The 21,501-nt window shown below is 36.9% G+C and overlaps 1 protein-coding gene across 1 annotated transcript; it reads left to right on the forward strand.

Moving 5' to 3' along the window:
• Positions 1-8,059: 8,059 nt before the first annotated feature.
• Positions 8,060-20,086, forward strand: LOC129922160 (uncharacterized). The gene is made up of 3 exons (XM_056006998.1): positions 8,060-8,276; positions 12,397-12,472; positions 19,710-20,086. The coding sequence occupies exons 1-3, from the start codon at positions 8,187-8,189 to the stop codon at positions 19,892-19,894; spliced, it is 351 nt and encodes a 116-aa protein (XP_055862973.1). The 5' UTR covers positions 8,060-8,186; the 3' UTR covers positions 19,895-20,086.
• The last annotated feature ends 1,415 nt before the right edge of the window (positions 20,087-21,501 follow it).

Here is a 21,501-nt window from a genome sequence, read left to right on the forward strand (position 1 = left end):
TCGAAACATATGGGTCAGTGACACGGGATAGTTTTACCCTGGTGTGCTGCAGTGGTTCTCGTGTTGTATGTTTCAATTCTGTAATGTTCTGTGATGTCTTTTGAATAATAATAATAATTTTAATAAAACATGAAATACATTTGTATGAGGCGACAAACCAATTGTATTTACTATCTGGATGTATTAACACTTGAAGTCATGTCAGACGCATTTTTTTGATTTCTTTAACAGTGTAAAAATGACAAACCAAAGAAGTTTGTGTTTATGACCAAACATATTTTAAATTTTCTCTTGGTCTGACCGGACGTAACGTGCTGGTTGAATAACCTTTCGCTTGGCTTCGTTGTGCTGGCCAGATAGCAACCATGTAAAACCGTCCGCCATAGAAACAGAAATCAGCTCAGTAAATCGCAAGGTCTGATAGGCGAACTTAACTTATATTTTAGCTGATTAGAACATTATAATGTTGTTGTTGTTTTTTTTTACATTTATAACCAATAGATATATTTCATATTTCAAACTGTGATTGCCATTTTCATTTTCGGCAATATTAGTGTCTACCTGGCAGCGGTTCTCTCAACTTTTCTATATGGATCCAAGACATGGGTACTATATAGAGACAGCAGCTAAGACTTCTTGAACGCTTTCACCAAAGATGTTTGCACTCCATCATGGATATACGATGGCAAGACCACACTACAAACAGATATTTTCTTGCGAATGACGTTATGAACAGTATAGAGAGGCTTCTTATAGTCCCGTATGGGTGACGAATGTGTATGTCAAAGGCAGTCTGCTTTGGTGATCGGCGTAACAGAGCTACCCTACGGAAACTCTTTAATGACCAGCTTAGGCGTCAACTTGATTTAACTGACGTAGATGAGTGCACCTGGAGATCACTAACAAAGGTCGCGAGATACACATTAAAGACCGAAAGAGAATCCTCTGCCTAGAACAGACTTAGACGGCGAATAGACAATCTAAATCGATCACCGGCGGACAATGGTTAAGTCTGCGCTGGTTCATTCTTGATTTTGTCAAAATATGTAGGTCACAGATGGGCCAGCGTATCTACGTAAAATACTGCACTCCTCATTAATCTTAAAAATCAAAGACAAGTCTCATTATTTGATTGTTTATTATATCCTAGATAAAACCAGTCCTTAAATACTCTCATGGTTTGAGACTGAGAATCCCGGCTAAATGACAAAGGCACACATACTTTCTGTGTCGCTACAAATGTAAATGCTCAGTCGACTCTTTTTTAATGATACAAATTGTGAAATGAGTTTGGCTTGGCTATTGATACTTCTCTCTTCATTCTACTGTGTCGCCTGGTCAGCACGCATAAAGTCATACCATCTTACCAAGACTAACGCAGATGAAGTGAGTCTGTATTGAAAAATACTTCTGAGAATGCGCGTTAATTTTTTAGAACACTACTTTTCATAGGTTACATTTGAAAAACAATTATTTCACTTATACTTTAATCTGGTGAATTTTACTTTCGATATACGGTAAGGCTTATAAGCGGTCCCTGAAATGAAAAAAAAAAGCTGCTCTTAGTTTTATGTTGCCTATCTGTCCGTCCGTCCGTCTGCCCGTACGTTTCGTTTAGATCTCAAAAACTAGAAAAAAATATTGAAAATCCGATATTTTAGATCTTGCAAAGTGTTTTTGCAACGGCTATTTTTTTTTATCTGAAAGAGAACCGTTTAATTATAAAAATTAAATAAGCAAAAAGGTTTTTTTTCCCCCAAAAAAATGCACCACTTTTTAAATGAAAGTCTTCATAATATGCCACTTATCGAGGGGGCGTGAGTTCGAATCCCAACTTTAAAAAAAACATTTTTGTACTGCTTTTGTAAAGACAGCAAAGACATCTTCTTCGAAATACTCCTTCCCCTCAGATTCACAAGAACATATTTGTATAAGCCTGTACGTTGTGCTATTTAAAAACAAAAATCCAAACGCATCAAATTTATCATTGTAATAAAAGCGGAGATATTCATTTTTTTTTGAAGGTCCAAAATCTTTAAGTCGGCGGTACTTGAAATAGCGTGCTTTCTGTGTACAAGGGGGGGGGGGGGCTATGTTAGCCCCAAAAAATAACTTAAGTGATCTGTAATTTAGATGAAAAGTTACCATTAATTTTGTGCCGTCTGTCTGTCAGTCTGTCACGTTTAGATAAAAAAAAAAGCTATTGAAAAGCTGATTTCTCACTTTGAAAAAAAAAAAATGTAAATATAAGTCAGAAACTCATTATCGATGATAGGTTCTGTTTGTTTTCCATTGAAAAACAATGTCATATGGTTCTTTAAAATTGATCTGTTGATCTTATTATTGATAATAGGTTGTTCAGTTAACTCTTTAAACTTGTATTACTTTAAACAATCCTAATAAGTCCATAACTTGACTATCCGATGGTGGACACCACTGAGTTTGTGTGAAAACATAAACTTTCTTTGTATTCTATTTTTTAATGATATTAGAAACAATGAGCGGTGGAAAAGTTCATCAATTTAAAAAAAGAACAACATTTTTTTCCCTTTAGAACAAATTGTAATCATCGATTTGCTGGTAGTACAAAGAAGTCATTTTCTTCAACATGTCATATCGATCTATGGATAGAAACTTTCAATCTTAAATAGTATACAACCTACGAAGGTGAATTAATGGACGTGAGCAGATAGCACTTCGACGTTGGCATTTTTGTAACATTAATATTAGTTTAAATTAAACCATTGGATACAAATGTTACTAGTTAAACTAAAAATAACCATTGCATACAAATGTTACAGACGGCTTAGCACGCATGGATTCATCAAACTAGAAAACAACAGGATTGTACACGCCATTTTTATCACATGTAAGGATCGCTGAACCTTGTGATTGCGCTGAAAGAGTGCAGCAACCAAGGTTCCCAACTCCTTTTGGCCAGTCCCCGTCCACAAGTATGTAGAAAAAAATGTTCTGTCTGCTCATTCTCGTAGTCCAAACTGGTCTCCTGTTCTTCTCTCATAAGCCTTTATACATTTCTCTTGTAGGTGCCGAGAGCATGTTAGTACTAGGAGAATAACGTATGTCGTGAAAAAAATGAGATAATCTAAGAGAAGGATAATCTAAGAGAAGGATAATCTAAGAGAAGGATAATCTAAGAGAAGGATAATCTGAGATAAGGATAATCTAAGAGAAGGATAATCTGAGAGAAGAATAATCTAAGAGAAGGATAATCTAAGAAAAGGATAATCTGAGAGAAGGATAATCTAAGAGAAGGATAATCTAAGAGAAGGATAATCTAAGAGAAAGATAATCTAAGAGAAGGATAATCTAAGAGAAAGATAATCTAAGAGAAGGATAATCTAAGAGAAGGATAATCTAAGGAAGATGTTTAACACATTTATGCAAACGGTTTTTAATTTTTTGTAAAAAAAAATAACTTTTCTTACATTTGTATTGCTAAATTAAGTAAGTTCTGTCATACTAACTACTACATTTACACGAAAAAAAAATGTTTACTATTTTTTTTAAAGAGAAAAAATCTATTTAGTATACATATAAGTTGGACATAATTTAAAACAACAATTAATAAGTAATTTTTCATATTATCGTGTGAACTGCAGTGTTGCAACCGTATATGGAACAATTAACAATAGGAATTTTTTTTTTTTTTTTTTTTACGAAATGGCTTTTTTTTTTTGAGGAATTAGAGATTGACCATTTACAAAGCAATTAGATAATTAGACATTCATTATAAGACATAAGTTAGGCCAGGTTCAAACTTAACTTCACATCCTTTGGTTTGCTGGACGCTGGACACGAGATCTGTCAACCTTCTTTCTCCATTCTTCTCTGTCATTTGTCGAATTTAATTCTGATGTTCTTTCTGAAAATATTGATACCTGCCTTTTTACCTGCCTGGGTGGACCACTTCGGGAGCCGATTTTGAGTTTGTGTTTCCACACAAACTGTCTTCGTAACCTTGCTTAAAATTATAATTAACTTTAAAGATTATTAGCATTATAAGAAGAATTAATTTCAATAAAAGGTCTTTTGGGTTAGATTTTAATGGAAATGTTTCAATCTATATCACCATAATGACAAAAAGAATAATTTAAGCTTTTATAACTTTCTTTGAAGAGAATAAAAATAAATATTCAATAAAAACATTAATATTAGAAACAATACTAACCCATAGTTATAACCAAAAAAGTTTTGCTTTTCTGGCCAATAAAGTTGCAAATTTATAGCATATGCAATTAATAACAGCAGAGATTTTAAAAAAAAAAAAAAAAAAAGATTAAATTTCAATTTTCGAAATTTGTGTCTGTCCCATTGTCCAGCAAAAATATTTTTTTTTATAGCTTCAGCTTTGGAAAGTTTGACACGACGCCATAGTGAAGATAAACGAGTTTCTCTGTTAAGATCAAGCAAAAAATTTTTTTTAGAAATAATACGAACATATTTTTACGCGTATTTATAGATACAATGTTTTAGTTACCAAAATGTTCACGATATTTTAAATTAGACTTACAATGAACATAACCCTACACAAATATAATTATTTTTGACTATGCATAATCTTAACGGATTATATATTCTTAATCACAAACACGCAGTCCGTAGCCCTTCCTATTTCACTCCATTCGATTCGACATAAATATACGATTCAAAGGCCATGCTTAAATCTTCCTTGCTTTTGACAGCTTATCTGTATGACCTTTTTTTTGAGTGAGTCTACGCAAAGGTTTGAACTTTCAGTAGTTAGTACTTATTGAAAAAAATATAAAGGATTGGTTTCTTCGTCAATTTTCGTTTTTAAACAGTAACCTTCTCTTTTCACGCAGTGTCTCAAGCAGTCGTAAGTATTGATCTGAATTTATTGTCAATATGAAGAGCAACGAAGTACTGCACATGAAAGGTTTCTGTTAGTCATATCAATAAAAAGAAAATGTAAATCTACATTGATCTAGAAGCTTTGACTTCTTTCACATTGGACTACTGGTTAGGCCAATATTAGAATATGTGTCCTCAGTTTAGAACCTTTCAACACAAGAAAACATTGATAAACTAGAATAGACACAGAAAAGAGCAGTGAGATTTGTAACATACGAACAGTCACATTTGAATAGAGTAAATGTAGAGACGCTAGATAGAAGAATAAGAAGAAAATATAAAAAGTAATAAAATAGTCAAAGTATAAAGGGGACTAATTGAACTTATACCACCGAGAATCACTATTGAAAATAGTTAGAGATATGGCATCCCAGAAAAATTCGTCCAGATCCTACGACACCTTTACAGTCAGTCTAGTTGCTGCATTAAAACAGAAGAAGGAACAACAGAGGTTTTTAGCATCGAGACAGGTGTGAGACAGGGGTGCATCTTATCTCCCTTCCTTTTCCTTCTAGGCATCGACTACATAATGAGGAGAGCAATGAACCAGACTGCCTTTGGTATTCCATGGCGTGAACAAAATCGAATAACGGACTTGGACTTTGCTGATGACGTTGCACTTCTCGGGGCTACAAATAAATGCATACAATAAATGACGGAGAGCCTAAATAGAGAAGCACCCAAAATTGGCCTCCGCATAAACTTGGATAAGACTAAAATTTTGCGAGTGGGATATAAGGCAAAGGGTGCCCCCGTCAGACTTGGCGAGTCAAAGCTTGAAGAGCTGGACAAGTTCACTTACCTTGGCAGCATCATAACAAATGATGGGGATGCCTACCATGATGTAGCGTGCCGAATAGAGAAGGCAGGGAGCATTTTCTAAAGCCTGCAGCCTATTCGGACAAGCCAAGCCATTGGGCTCGAGACAAAAATACACCTTTTCAACACTGTTGTCATCACAACTGCAACATATGCATGTGAGACATGGAAGTCATCTGTCAAAATTGAGAAAAGGCTAAATGTGGCTCAACAAAAATGGCTGAGACGGATTTTGGGAGTCAGTTACACAGATTGTGTCTCAAACAAGGAAATCCTTTGCCGAACTGGGAGTCGAACACTTAGAGAGGTTGTGACAGAGCGTCGCATGAGGTTTGCGGGACATGTTCTACCACAAAATGAACTACGTATACCAAGAGTTGCGATGACATGGAGGCCAATACGAGGAAAGCTCAAACAGGGACGTCCTCGTATTACTTGGCGCCACACCTTCATGGAGGACCTCAGAACAGTGGACACCAGGTGGGAGGAGGCTTCAGACATTGCCAACGACAGATCTTTATGGAGACAGCCCAATGCGCCGAACGGCGCGGGAGGACCTAAGTCTAAGTCTGAGTAAGTCACCACATCTGTCAAGTAATTTTTTTCCCCTTGTTTAAGATACCAAGTCATTTTCCGAGAAGAATGCATACAAAAATACTTGCTGGCTATGATGAAAGAAATGTGTCCTGAAAGGAACAATACTGTTGGAGCCGTACGTTTTTCTCATCACGATTAGAAGTCGATTGAAAGATATGGGTAAAAATCTCCATTCATTCAAAACCATCACAAAATTTATATTTCGAAATGTTTACAGTTGCCACTTACGAGTCTTGCAGTATATCTGATTTCTCTCTTTAAAAATCTAGCTATTTATTCACAGTACAAACAGCAGTTTTTAAATCATAGAAGTAAGTAGCTATGAGGAGCATGCATGGAATCACCACTAACGTAGTCCTGTCGAAGAAGCTTCAACCTTCGCAGAGGATCTTTCTCTTCCTTGGAAAAACTAGTGGATACGACTTTGGATAGTGCCAGACATAAACATTTGTAGGGATGAATCGCACGAAACCAGTGCTACGTCATCATCTCAGGGACGAACATCTACAATTCTAGATTAAGTGCAGCGACTTGGCGTCTCATCTATGCAGCCGTATATTTGAAAATTTGTTTAGAATAAACCTCTTTATGAATTAAGGTAAGCACTTGATTCACGGGCTCGTAAAAAAAAAATAGTTTATTGTCGTTTTTTTTCTATTTTTAAAAAAAAAAAATTGTTGATGTGGACTGTCGGAAATTAAAATGGCTCGCCGGCCGAATAAGGATGAGCATCACGGCCTTAGCTTAACTAAAAAAAAACTCAATAAGGAACACATTTTTTCGGTTTTGTTTTCAGAATCGTAGTAACCTATTAGCCCAGCCTGTATAACACGGTAACAGGATGTATGTTCAATTCACAGGCCATTTTTAGCAACGAACTCGTACGCATATGTATTTCGTCATCTCACATTAAAATATTTTTAATGGAGCAACGACAGATGGAAGAAAAAAAAAATCAACCAGGGATAGTCTCTCTTTGTTCAATAATGGATTCAATACATTTAAAGTTGGCAGCTGTTTAGACAGACATTTAAATGTTGGTTTCCGTGTTTGTATCCGATTGGCTTGATACATCATCAAGTCATTTAACTTATAAATCCTGTGTACCAGTGGCGTAGATAGGGATTTGGGGACCCGGGGATGGGGGGGGGGATTGGACCTCTTAGGGGGCCCCTGCATTTTGACATTCGACGTCACGCCATGAGATAATGGCGTAATATTTAATGTAAAAACAAATTTCGAACACTCATTTGGGTGAACATCAAGAGAGGGTCCGGGGGATTTTCAAATTTGTCCCCCACCCCCCCACCCCCATCCTAGCTACGCCGCTGATTTGTACAGATCTCTGTTACGCTTGATAGTCATCTTGGAAGGACATTATGGGTCCCGTTATTGAAATAGGTTGACCTCTTTTTATTTTTTTATTTCTTTCTTTGTTGAGGCGTTTAATGGCACATTACTTTCGACTCGTCTGGATCCTTCAGAGTTCTTAGCGGCTTTTCATCTGCATACATACAGCGTTTCAGCATTGCTGATCGCCTAATCCGCGGGTAATACACAACACTAGCCGTTTCGTCCGCGCTTTTAATGTCTGCTTACGGATCGTCAATATTTCTGATCGTATGACGTCGTAACATGAAAGGAGAGACTAACACGTACGCCTGCACACACACACACACACATTTTTTATCCCTAATCCTTTATACTAATGCCGTAATGACGGTAGCCTATATATACATGACACAAAGCCTTACCTTTCCATGTGCTGGTCCAGGTTGTCAGCATTACCCTTAGAGTGAACATTTGTTAAATCACTTAAGTCGGTGCGACCACACACACGCACGCCCGCAGCTAGCCTCATACTCTTCAGCGAAATGTTGCCAAGCTTCTTCTTCACAGCTTTCGTGGCAGGAGTCTGTCTCATTGCATCGTTGTGCGATCTTACCAGAGCTGCTAACTGCGAGGTTAGTCAATGGCAGCTTAATGCCTTTAAGTCAGTAGTTCGTTACAGTTATACTATTCTTGATAGTGATTATGCTTAAAATACATTTAATACTATATTTTTTGTTGTGTGTGTAGCGTTCTTAAAACCACTCCAGAGAGTTGGATGTAGTTGCTGTTTTAAATAAGTGTTTTTTAAAGAGATTAATTGAAATGCTGGCCTAATTATTAATTATTCCAGTAGTTCGTAGAACACCTATTCAGGCCTCGCGGAACTGTTCCGCGGTACTCAGTTTGAAAAACACTGTTTTAAATGAACGGGATAGATCGGAATTTTCAATTCTGAACAATGTCAGTGGTGCTATATTACAAGTTCACTAATAACAGTTGTATTGTACTAGAGGCGAACGAACCTAGACATTTAAACTTTCAGGCTAAAAAGTGGACTTTATTTATCGTATACGACGTGTACCAGTGGTCGCTACATGTCTATGGTATAGGTGCCACGATTTATATAATGCTGATGTTTTATATCCTAAATATGCCTTAATTTAACTTACTTTATATGAAAAAAATTTTGTACCTACTTAAGTCTATATAAAGATAATATTTATTTGGTAAAAATAGAACAAAATTGAATAATATTAAAGGTATATTATATATAATAATATAAATATTATAAAATTATAATATAATATTAACGGTATCCTTTCTTTAAAAATTCCGAGATACTACATTGATGTTAACAATGTCTATTGTATTTTCTTGAAAAGTAAGGGTAAGTTTACTTTGCTATTACCAACGGCATGCACTTCGGGCACGTTTGCAAGCTCCCTTCTATAATTCGATTTCGTAATTAGCTCTGGATTAGTTCACGCTTGACTGCATAAATATGTTGACTCTCATATACTAAAAGAACAGCCAACGCTTCTAGTTTCTTCGTCTGATCATAAGAGTCAGGTATACATTTCTTTCCTCTCCAAATCTTTCAGAAAAATGTTTCTGTCAAACTTCATTCATATTTTTTTCCCACTAGATCGTCACGAAGACGATCGTATTTAAATTCAGGAACTGATTTTAAAGATACCAAGATCAATATTAATAGACAAATATACATATATATATATATATAACAGTTGTACAGAGAAGTCTGTCAACAAAGACTAACGTCGATTTGCGGTTTCTAAAGTCTTTAGACTGTTGAGAATAGCTCCCTTTCATATGTAAAAGTTATGTCCTGAGGTAGAAAATATCAATAATAGAATTATTTTTAGCGGCCCCCGCTAATAGACGCTATTAGTTTTGTGTGGTCTGTCCATCCGTCCGTCCGTCCCGTTTAGAACTCAGAAACCAGAAACTAGAAGAGAGATGAAAATCGGACATCATATTTTACATCATTGAAAGGTCTAATGCAACGGCTACTTTTTTCTTTACCGAAAGTGAACCATTTAATTTTTAAAATTATCTCTGCAAGAAGATTTGTTTTTAAAAATTTGAATAAATTTGAACAAATGTCATAAACAGTGGGATTTTACGATCGAATTGACACTCATTTTACATGTGAGTAAAAATTAATAAAAGTAGGCTATCAGCTCACTGTATTGGTTCAAACAATAAGAACTAACTAGCGGTAGTGTTGTTGTTTTTGTTTTTTGGAACATTTGAAGAAAGTTAATGGGGGAGGGGTGACACCCTGAGCTACCGCACCAGATGCCACCGACACAGTCTGGGAGGTTTCCATGCTTTTTTTTTTTAGGTGATCAACTTACGTTACTCTACTAAACTCTACTTATTCCAGAAGAGTTAGAAGAGTCATATCAAAGACGAAATGCTATCCTGTCTTCCTTGATGTGAAAAATAACGCCAAATGATTTTTAAAATGTTACCACTTTAAACAATTAAAACAAGACTATGGCTTGAATATTACTGGTCCATTGGTGAATTTGATGGGGGCCGCCTCTTTGTAATCTTGTTTTCTACATTATTGAGATATATAGCTGTAAATGTGGAGTTCTCATTTGATAAGCATTGTTGTTTTTTTCTAAGTATTTTACTTGTAACAGAGAGAGAGAGAGAGAGAGAGAGAGAGAGAGAGTTACCGCCCATGTGTTATCTCAAGACATATTTTGTTATTACATAGCTATTGGTTGAGAATGTTGAAAGAGAGAGGGGGAACTAATGGGTGACATATTTAATATACTTTGTTATGAAGTCATAACGATTGGATACCTCGCTTGTCACGTGTCAGATTGAACAATGATATATGTTTAATTAGTGCAATAGTAATTAGGGCACGTCGAATCAGCAGCAGACGTCATCTGTTGATTGGTGGTTTTTACATTTCATCAAGTGTGCCTGCCTCTATATTTCCGTTAATCTTTCCCCGATTCTCTCTCTTTTTCTCACTCCTCTCTCTTTTCCTCACTCTTTCTCTCTTTCTCTCTCTCTCTCTTTAGTTTGTTTGTTTCACTTGTCTATCTGTCTGTCTCTTTTTTTCTCTCTCTCTCTCTTTCTGTCTCTCTCTTTATCACTCTTTTTTTTTCTCTCTAGCTTTTTCGTTTCACATGTCTGTCTATTTTTTTTCTCTCTCTCTTTCTCTCTCTTAGTTCTCTCTTTCTTTCTCTCTCTTTTTTGTACTCTGATCTCTGTCTCTCTTTTCTTTTCTTTTCACTTATTTGTGTGTAATAATAATAATAATAATAATAATAATAATAATAACCGCTACCATTATCGATATCGCCGTACCACTGTCTCATAATTTGAGAAAAACTGAGATAGAAAAACAAAGAAAATATGGGAATCTAGGCTTGGAGATTAAGCGTCTATGGAAATTGTCCAAAATAACAATATACCCCATTGTTATATCAACCGAGGGGATAATAACAACTGACCTCACAGACACCTTCAAGGCCCTTAACATTCCTAGGAACATCTTCGTTGCCTGTCAGAGGGCGGTACTGCTGCAGACCTGCCACATCACCAGAAAATTCCTCAGTGGAAACTGTTAAAGGGACTACGATGAATTTTGTTTCTCTTTAGCGAAACTCGACCCTGGCAGTGCCAGAGAATGACTACTCGTTCATTTCTAACATAATAATAATAATAAAAATAATATAAGGGGATAGGCATATTTCCAAAATAACAATATACCCCATTGTTAGATCAACCGAGGGGATAATAACAACTGACCTCACAGATACCCTCAAGGCCCATAACATTCCTAGGAACATTCTCGTTGCCTGTCAGAGGGTGGTACTGCTGCAGACCTGCCACGTCACCAGAAAATTCCTCAGTGGAAACTGTTAAAGGGACTAAAGGTACTACGATGAATTTTGTTTCTCGACCCTGGCAGTGCCATAGAATGAATACTCGTTCGTTTCTGACATAATAATAATAAATATTAGTATTATTGTGTCAGGTCTCAAAGCAGGTCGTCTCTAACCTGAAACTAAAAGATTTGTCACAGCAATAGAGGTACGGGTTATTATGACTAACAATTATGAAAAGAATATCCTTAAACTGGATTTATTGGCAAATGCCAGAATTAAAACTCATCTTCTCCGACTGTTTTAAAAATTAGTGTATATATCAATATTTTATTATATAACATCTTTAGATATACGATAAAATGTATCTTAAACTTAAAGAACTATTAGTTTTAATAATAATTATAATATCTACTCTACTGGGTCAGACCTATCTACTGACAAGACGGTGGATTTAAGACGACCAGATTTACTCTTTAGTAGACGTACAGGAAACTCTGCAATGAGCATCGGCATCGCGGTACATCTATCCCACAATGCAAGAACAACTAAAAAAAAACGAGAACAAAAGATAAAAACCTAACTTTAGAGATAAAGCGACTATGGAAATGGTATATCAACTGATGGAATAGTGACAAATGAACTCGCAAACACATTCGAGTGCCTTAAAACCCTAACAAGATTCTCGATACCTGCCGAAAGGCACTAATGCTGCAGAACCTGCACATCATCAAAAAAATTCTCAGTCGACACTCTTAAGAGGACTGCACTGAATTTGGTTTCCCTTTAACAAAGCTCGACCCTGGTAGTCCCAGGGGATGATAATTATTGAGAATGATAATAGTTTAAACAAGGTCAATACATCTATTATTGACAGGGTGTAGGATGCCGTGAAGCTCCATGTGCAGACCAAGTTCTAATTGAAGGGGATTGTTGCTATTCGTGCCCTAATGGTAAGTACTATTTATTTGTCCATTGGTATGTCATCTATTGGTCATCTAGTGTTATGTCATCTATTGGTCATCTAGTGGTATGTTATCTATTGGTCATCTAGTGTTGTGTCATCTATTGGTCATCTAGTGGTATGTTATCTATTTGTCATCTAGTGGTATGTTATCTATCAGTAGGTAATTTATTTCTTATGTCATACTTGTGCGACTCTAGGTAACAACCTTTTTTCTTTAGAAGAGGAGATAAAAAACGCATAGGGAAGGCTGCCTTGACCTTCGCTAGACTCGGGTCAAGAGTATGGGAAAATTAGAAGCTCACTACAGCGAACAAAATGGAGGCCTACAATGCATGCATTCTAAGTACGCTACCGTAAGGCAGTGAGTCGTGGACCACCTACGCAAAGCAAGAGAGAAAACTAAACTCATTCCGTTTGTCTCCGAAGGATCTTGTCAATCACATGGAAAGAAAGAGTGTGCAATACTGAGATCCGTGCGCGAATAGGACAACGCCGCCTGCGCTGGCTTGGACATGTTCGCCAGATCGATGACAATCGCATCCCGAAAGCCATTCTTTTCTGGCAACTCGCGTCTGGTTCAAGAAAAACTGTTTGCCCTCACCTACGTTACGTGAATGTAATAAAACGGGACCTCAAATCAGTGAACATCAATACTGAGCATTGGGAAGACCGCACTTGATGGAGAGAGACAGTGACCAAGAAAGCTAAGGACAGCGAAAAAACATGGATCTTAGCTCTGGAAGAAAAGCGTGTCATGCAACAAAAATGGCCAGCTCCTCTACTACCAAAGCGAAAGCCACTTTAACCTGCGATTTTTGTGGACGGGAGTATCTCTCCAAAATAGGGCTCCACAGTCATATGAAAAAGTGTTTGAGATGAACCATAGTCGTTCTACGACTGAAGGAGGCCAACAATATCATACTTAAACTTGGCCCATTAAGACAACGTGGATGTTATTCTTGGGTAACTTAAATGTATTTGTATTTTAATCAGTTTGACTATCAGCCTATTTGTATGTCCTCTGTTCTTAAGCAATGTGTATTGGCGCGTAGTTTACTTGTGTATCTGTCATTGTTTCTATGGCCGACGGTTAACGAGGGTGCAATATGGCCAGCTTAACTTCCTAACGCCTTTACTTTGCCCAACCTGTGTCAGGCAACCTTTTGAGATTGCTGGTCTCAGGGGAGTCCTATAAATCCCGACATACGAAATTTCAGTCCTCACCGACATTTGAACCTTAAATGCTTCGGTTTGAAGGCCAAGCACTTTACCACTAAGCCAACACACCTCTCCCGTTTGTAAGTTGGTCAGTATAATTGTCCACCTATTAATTCGTATTCTTAGAGAGTTAGATATCCCATTCATATTTTTTTCCGGCATTCATGTTCGAATTTATTCCTCTTTTAAAAACCTGTTGTGAAATAAATAAATGCCAGACATAAACGGAGATTACTAAGCATCTTTGTTTATGGACAACGTTGCAATTATTCAAAAAAAAAAGTGACACAAGACAACACCATTCTTAGCTTTACAAAAACATGAGATTCTCTAGTCATTACTAATTTTGTCACAAAGATTACTTCACCAAAAGCACTCAATCAAGGATGAATATATAATAAAGACGAAAGAAAAACTACAACAACTGATAAACAATATTGCAAAGTGCTGTTGAGTTACTACAGTAACACAAAATACAGACGTTCATTCTATAAGGATGACTTCGTCCTGCGTGTTTTTAGGTCAATCTATAGATACAATATGACATGGCGCGCGATTTGGAAGCATGAACCAAATGTTCATGACTTAGAAATGAGACTTGGCTACGAGCTATTGGTCTGAACTGCCGACAAAGTTACAATTTATCAATTTATTTGAACAATTTTATTTGTTTTGCCACAAAGCACAAGTGTCACACTAGTGCGATGTGGCAAGTCAGTGTTCGGGCCGACTGGTCTGGGTTTAAAGCACCGATAAGTTGGGGAGAAGGAGGTGACGAGCTTATAACAGGATCCAGTTAGTTCACACGTCTCATTCTGCTTGTTAAGTCTACATTTGTGATTCCGTTATTGAAGTCAAATTATGACGTGTTGTATTGCTTCATGTAAAATGTGTCTTCAATCTTGACTTGATTTCTACTTGAGGGGCTAAACAATTTGAAATCAAAGGGAGGAAGTGTTATCTCTTCACGTCATCAAGAATCGCTGCTAACTGTTGGATAATGTGTCATCAGATTTCACTTACCGCCATACCTGTAGACTATTCAATTCTATTTTGTCATTGTCATCTCCTTTGTCTGCGATTGTTCTGCAGCAACGAGACATGATATTATCAAATGTCGCTTTGTGTTCAACATCAAAGCTTTGAAGTAGCGTCAGATAAAAAATGTATCGCTTGGATAGGAAAGCGCCCACAAGATGGAAAAAAAAAACGCTTCAGGGACACCCTCAAAGCTTCTTGAAAGCCTTCAGCATTGACCAACCCACCGGGGAGACAGAAGCACATGATAGAACATCAAGGCGTCGAGCTGCGAAAACTGGGGGCACAAATTGCAGAGAAAAAAAAGCGTCAGAAAAAAAAAAAGGAAGACCAATGACACTAGCTCCAGCTGGAATAACTGCCCAGTGTGCAGCCGAACATTCGGGGCTCACATAGGTCTCACCAGCCACACGAAGAGGCACAAAGCGCCAGTGCTAAGCCCTCAGCACCTTGGAAGATAAAAGTTGTTATCATCGAACACCACACACACACACGCACGCACACACACACACATTATATAGCAAGATAATATAGTATGCTGCGTTCAACGAAACTAGACCTTTACATAATTTTTTTTATTAAAAAAAAATAATTTTTCACTCCTTTTCTTATGCTAAAAGTAAAGTCAATTTTTTTTTGTGTGACTAAAGAAAAACAGATTTGCATATCAGCTGATGTAGTCCTATTTTATGTGTGTTTGATTGTTAAATCGATCAACACTACATTTAAGAATAATAACAAAAAGTTTACAACACATTTTGAAACATGCCTAATTAGAATTCAGCCAAAAGCATGCATTTAGGCGACAGGTTGCTCACGATGTTTCAAAACGTCAATCAGTTTTCCAATAAAGTATTCAGTAGCTAAAGCTACACTTTTTGGTGGTGCATAGTGGCCTCGCAACTACACCTTTTGGTGGTGCATAGTGGCCTCGCAACTACACCTTTTTGTGGTACATAGTGGCCTCGCAACTACACCTTTTTGTGGTACATAGTGGCCTCGCAACTACACCTTTTGGTGGTACATAGTGGCCTCGCAACTACACCTTTTGGTGGTACATAGTGGCCTCGCAACTACACCTTTTGGTGGTACATAGTGGCCTCGCAACTACACCTTTTGGTGGTACATAGTGGCCTCGCAACTACACCTTTTGGCGGTACATAGTGGCCTCGCAACTACACCTTTTGGTGGTACATAGTGGCCTCGCAACTACACCTTTTGGTGGTACATAGTGGCCTCGCAACTACACCTTTTGGTGGTACATAGTGGCCTCGCAACTACACCTTTTGGTGGTGCTTAGTGGCCTCGCAACTACACCTTTTGGTGGTGCATAGTGGCCTCGCAACTACACCTTTTGGTAGTGCTTAGTGGCCTCGCAACTACACCTTTTGGTGGTACATAGTGGCCTCGCAACTACACCTTTTGGTGGTACATAGTGGCCTCGCAACTACACCTTTTGGTGGTGCTTAGTGGCCTCGCAACTACACCTTTTGGTGGTGCTTAGTGGCCTCGCAACTACACCTTTTGGTGGTGCATAGTGGCCTCGCAACTACACCTTTTGGTGGTGCATAGCGGCCTCGCAACTACACCTTTTGGTGGTGCATAGTGGCCTGGCAACTACACCTTTTGATGGTGCATAGTGGCCTCGCAACTACACCTTTTGGTGGTGCATAGTGGCCTGGCAACTACATATTTTGGTGGTGCATAGTGACCTGGCAACTACACCTTTTGGTGGTGCATAGTGGCCTGGCAACTACACCTTTTGATGGTGCATAGTGGCCTCGCAACTACACCTTTTGGTGGTGCATAGTGGCCTCGCAACTACACCTTTTGGTGGTGCATAGTGGCCTCGCAACTACACCTTTTGGTGGTGCATAGTGGCCTCGCAACTACACCTTTTGAGTGGTGCATAGTGGCCTCGCAACTACATCTTTTGGTGGTGCATAGTGGCCTCGCAACTACACCTTTTGGTGGTGCATAGTGGCCTGGCAACTACATATTTTGGTGGTTCCTTGAGGAATTCTCCCAACTGACAATGGTCGAAAATGAACACGGCTATTTTTATCACGAGTATAGCACTAAATCATTTGTTTAGTAATATTGCGTTTTCTGTTTGTCTGTTGTTGTTTTTTTTAAATCAAGGCTGTTTCTAGAGTATTCCCATCTCACAGACCGTAACAGCATGGTTGAGCTCTCTACAAATAAGTTTTTTGAAGTAACGTCTATATTTCATAAGATAGGAAGATTATATATGTGAATACCTAGACATGTATGCTATAAAACTTGTCTTGAACTAGCACTGTAATATCAACTCAATGGGCTATTTTACAAAAAAAGAAAATCATTATAATAAGGTATTTTCTCATTTTAATTTTTGCCATCTGTTTGATCTAATTGACTTCATTTTCCCTGCAGATAACAATAAGAACATTACATTGCCTAATTAAAAGCTCTTTTTTTCAAGAAAAATTTTTGGAAAAAATTGTCGAACACGGAGTTGCATATTTTTGTTTTGTTTTGTGCGAATGACTTACTAACATTTTTTCGTTCAATACTTTGTAATTCAAGTTTTTAACGTTCACTTTGTCTTGTTTGGGGGGATGGGGGCACGGCGACTGAGCAATGTAGCGCTTGGCTTCCGAACGAGTTCGAATCCGGGTGAAGACTAGGATTTTTTTCAGGATCTTTGGGCGCCTCTGAGTCAACCCAGCTCTAATGGGTACTTGACATTAGTTGGGTAAAGTAAACGCGGTTGGTCGTTGTGCTGGCCACATCTTCTGTCACATAGATCACAAAGTCTGAAAGAGGAAACTTTTTTTTTGGTTGTCTTCTTTTTAATTTGTTCCTCCTTTTGTAAAACTTTATCTCAAAAGAGATAAGTCCTCCTATTGGAGGGAAGGTGTCCAGTAAGCCTCAGTGGGTAAAAAACTTGGGAATTGAAATAAAAACGAGTATAAATAGACAATGTGATAGACAAGACTTTCCTTTTGCTTTAACGGCAATTTAGTTTTTTTTTAAATTACTTTTTCGTTATATTCGTCATGAGATCACATTGGACCAAGTTATATTTGTATTTAAGTTAATCTGATACAATTATTTTTGAAAGGACAACGTTTAAGAATAGTATGAATTTATTTCATCCCTGTTTAGCAGTGGCATATAGACGGTTTAGCTTTTAAATTCTTATTTGAGTTTAGTTTGAAGAAAGGAAACAATTTTATAGTCACCAGTAATGTGTATTGGTATTTAAAAATACGATTAGTTTGGTCGAAGAATTATGTATTTAATAAACGTCATTCACCAATCGTAACTAAACAACACTGAGCCACGTGTTTCCCTATCTCTTTTATACAAATTACGATATAATTTTAATAAATAATAGTTATCACGTGACAGATTTTTTTTCGTCGTTTTATCAATATTATCAGGTTACCATGAATGAGGTCCATTGAAACTTGAAATAGCTTAGCACAGGGTAAAGAAGACATTGGCCTACTATGTTCTTGTCTTTTTTAAACTTATTCTTTTTAGCGGCCTACGTAAGGGGAAAAGCCGCAATTAGGTTCGACAAAACGTCCGTCTGTCCGTCTGTCACACTCAGATCTCAAAATCTAGAAAAGAAATAAAAAATCTTATTTCACCTTACGTTGTGGCTTGCAAAATTTAGGTTCAACGCCTTTTTTTTTTTTTTTTGGTTCTGAAAGCCAACCTTTAGTTTATACAATTGATTATGGAAGTTGTTTTTTTTTTTGTTTTTTTTTACAAAAATACACCAATTCTGCACCAAATAAATGTAATGAAGATTATAATCGCACTTCTATCTTACACTACAGTTAACTTTCTAGGATTTTGGCACAATTAGGAATTAGTTATTTGTTTCGGAAATAGGTTAAGTTTTGACTTAGTGACAATGACGTGACTAGTAAAAAACGAGAATTGGTTTTAGAGATAGAACGAAAAATCAGCCGACGTAAACAGACTACTTCCAGAACAACGTAGAGATAACGTTTTATGAATGTATACTCAATGTATAGAGTTAGCTGACATTCGACGGTTCCCTTCATAGCTATTAAACTTGTTCGACATTCAATATCAGCGTCGAGCCTTCGACTATTTGCTATTGATTGTATGACCTTTCGCCGGTGTTAGTAGACTACGTTGAGTGTTACCTACATTTGGTTTGTTTACATTAGACATTATCTATCTATCTGTCTGTTTGTCTATCTATCTATCTATCTATCTATCTATCTATCTATCTATCTATCTATCCATCTCTCTCTCTCTATCTTTCTCTCTCTCTCTCTCTTTCTCTCTTTCTCTCTCTCTCTCTCTCTCTCTGTATCTATCTATCTATCTATCTATCTATCTATCTATCTATCTATCTATCTATCTATCTATCTATCTATCTATCTATCTGTCTCTCTCTCTCTCTATCTATCTATCTATCTATCTATCTATCTATCTATCTATCTATCTATCTATCTATCTATCTATCTATCAGTCTATGTATGTATGTATGTATGTATGTATGTATGTATCTATCTATCTATCTATCTATCTATCTATCATCTATCTATCTATCTATCTATCTATCTATCTATCTATCTATATATCTGTCTGTCTGTCTGTCTGTCTGTCTGTCTATCTATCTATATATCTATCTATCTATCTATCTATCTATCTATCTATCTGTCTGTCTGTCTGTCTGTCTGTCTGCCTGTCTATCTATCTATCTATCTATCTATCTATCTATCTATCTATCTATCTATCTATCTATCTGTCTGTCTATCTATCTATCTATCTATCTATTTGTCTGTCTATCTCTCTCTCTCTGTATATAGATAGATAGAGAGAGAGAGAGAGAGAGAGAGAGAGAGACAGATATATATATATACATCTGTCTGTCTGTCTGTCTGTCTATCGTTCTCAGTTTCACATTTCATTCTAATACTTTGAACTTCACACAGGCCCAAACTGTGCCATGGATGATACATATCTGAAACTGGATGATCTGGCATTTGATTCAAGAGGCTACCAATGCAGCTGTAGCTATACGTCTTCATTCCGCAAACCTGAACTCGATTGTGTTCCTCCTCCCCCCGTTGAGGATTATTATACCACCAATGGAGAAGTTGATTATCCTCTGCCTTGAGTTATCAGCCAACAGAACGTGTACAAATAGGTTGCAATAAAGTGTAGATCAAAGCAGTTGCTTTTGTTGCTTGTAGATGTACTTTTGTTGTTTTTTTTAAATGGTGCTGCACTTGAATTCAATTCTGGTAGTAATGCACAAAAGTTGAATATTTAAGAAAACAAAAATCGAATAAAATTTTTCAGCTGTTCACATCGTTCTTCAAGTGTATTTCCGGTAGAAGAGAATTGTGGGGGCATGTGTGGGCATGTGGGGGCGTGTGAATGCTTTGTACCGTTTGTTGGAAAAGGTTTCAAATTGATTCCTCATAAAATCATAAGATGTAATAAATAAAAAAAAAGAACATAAATTAAGGCTAGAAATCATTTACATGGGTCTCATTGATTGACGCTTTGTTTATTAAATAAGAGAAAATTGATCAATGAATTTTTACTGGCTGAAATAAAGAGATTGCGAAATTATAATTTTTTTTTTTTTTTGGAAGTCCGAGACTTTTGGTATAAAGTTACACAACTAGCGAATACTTTCATGTTTGATTATGGACTTGGTACTTCTGGTGACAGTGCTGGTAGGTTTAGTCGCCTCAGCACCAAAACCTCAGAATTTGGAAGCAATCGGGGAGACATGAAAGGTAATAATTGAAACATTGAGTTGTCATTTCATTTTTTATATTTATTCTAAGTTTTATTACATTTTTTACTGACTTTTTTTTTTTCCTGAAGTTTTTAGATAAAATTTGTGATGATTTCTTATTAAATGAACGAATTGTGGTGAAATAAAAACATGTAAATTTTATTGTCTCATAGATAAAGTAAGTTTAAAAACGTCAACTTACTTGTCATGGGGGTTTTAGCCCAACAGATCAGACATTATGTGACATCACGTGGTACCATTTCTCACCTCTTATCAATGTTTAGTCTGTTGGACTGCTGGGACGCCACAAGTTTTTTGTTCGCCAGTTCACGCATATTTGCATTACCGCTGCTTTAAAATCTCTCACTAAGCAAACGCAAAAATTCTCTACCCTGAAGAAATAAAGTTTTTCGCATTTACGGAATAACTGACATCTCTATGTATAGATAACACATTAAGAAGCCATGTTTAGGACTTGAGGTGAAACGTCTTGAGTTCAAAACTTATTTAAATAAAATCAAACAAGGTTTTGATGAAGTGTATTGTTTTCGCTGTTATTAAACTTGAAAGCACCAAAGATCACTAACTTGGAAATTACGTTACAAATATCCAGTCTTATCTTATCTTTTCTTATCTTATGTACTTCAGACGTTACTTTACGCGTCAGGCATCTAGTCATGTATGTTAACCAATGACTTAAATTCTGCCAAGTCACTGGTTTTCCTGGCTGGCTCAGGCAACCCATTCCGTGCTCTAATAGCAGTAGGGAAGAAGGAGCATTTGTACAAGTCTGATAGTGAAGAGTTGAAGAAATATGCTATCTCGTGTTTCATGCCATTAAGACATTGTGAAGAAACAAGTCCTTTTAAGTTTAAAGTGCTTTTAATTGTGAAGCATTTCAACATAACATATATACACGGCAGACATTATCTACAGATCTCAAACTTCACTAGCTGACTTTCTCTCTTCTTGTT

This window comes from Biomphalaria glabrata, chromosome 12, assembly GCF_947242115.1.
Source record: "Biomphalaria glabrata chromosome 12, xgBioGlab47.1, whole genome shotgun sequence".
Classification (NCBI taxonomy): Eukaryota; Metazoa; Mollusca; class Gastropoda; family Planorbidae; genus Biomphalaria; species Biomphalaria glabrata.

What these genes read in the sequence shown, in the direction of transcription:
- LOC129922160 (XM_056006998.1), top strand. Translation starts at nt 8,187, where the DNA reads ATGTTGCCAAGCTTCTTCTTCACAGCTTTCGTGGCAGGAGTCTGTCTC. An exon ending in CCAGAGCTGCTAACTGCGAG is followed by an intron (nt 8,277 to 12,396) that starts GTTAGTCAATGG and finishes TATTATTGACAG; the next exon opens with GGTGTAGGATGCCGTGAAGC. An exon ending in TTGCTATTCGTGCCCTAATG is followed by an intron (nt 12,473 to 19,709) that starts GTAAGTACTATT and finishes AACTTCACACAG; the next exon opens with GCCCAAACTGTGCCATGGAT.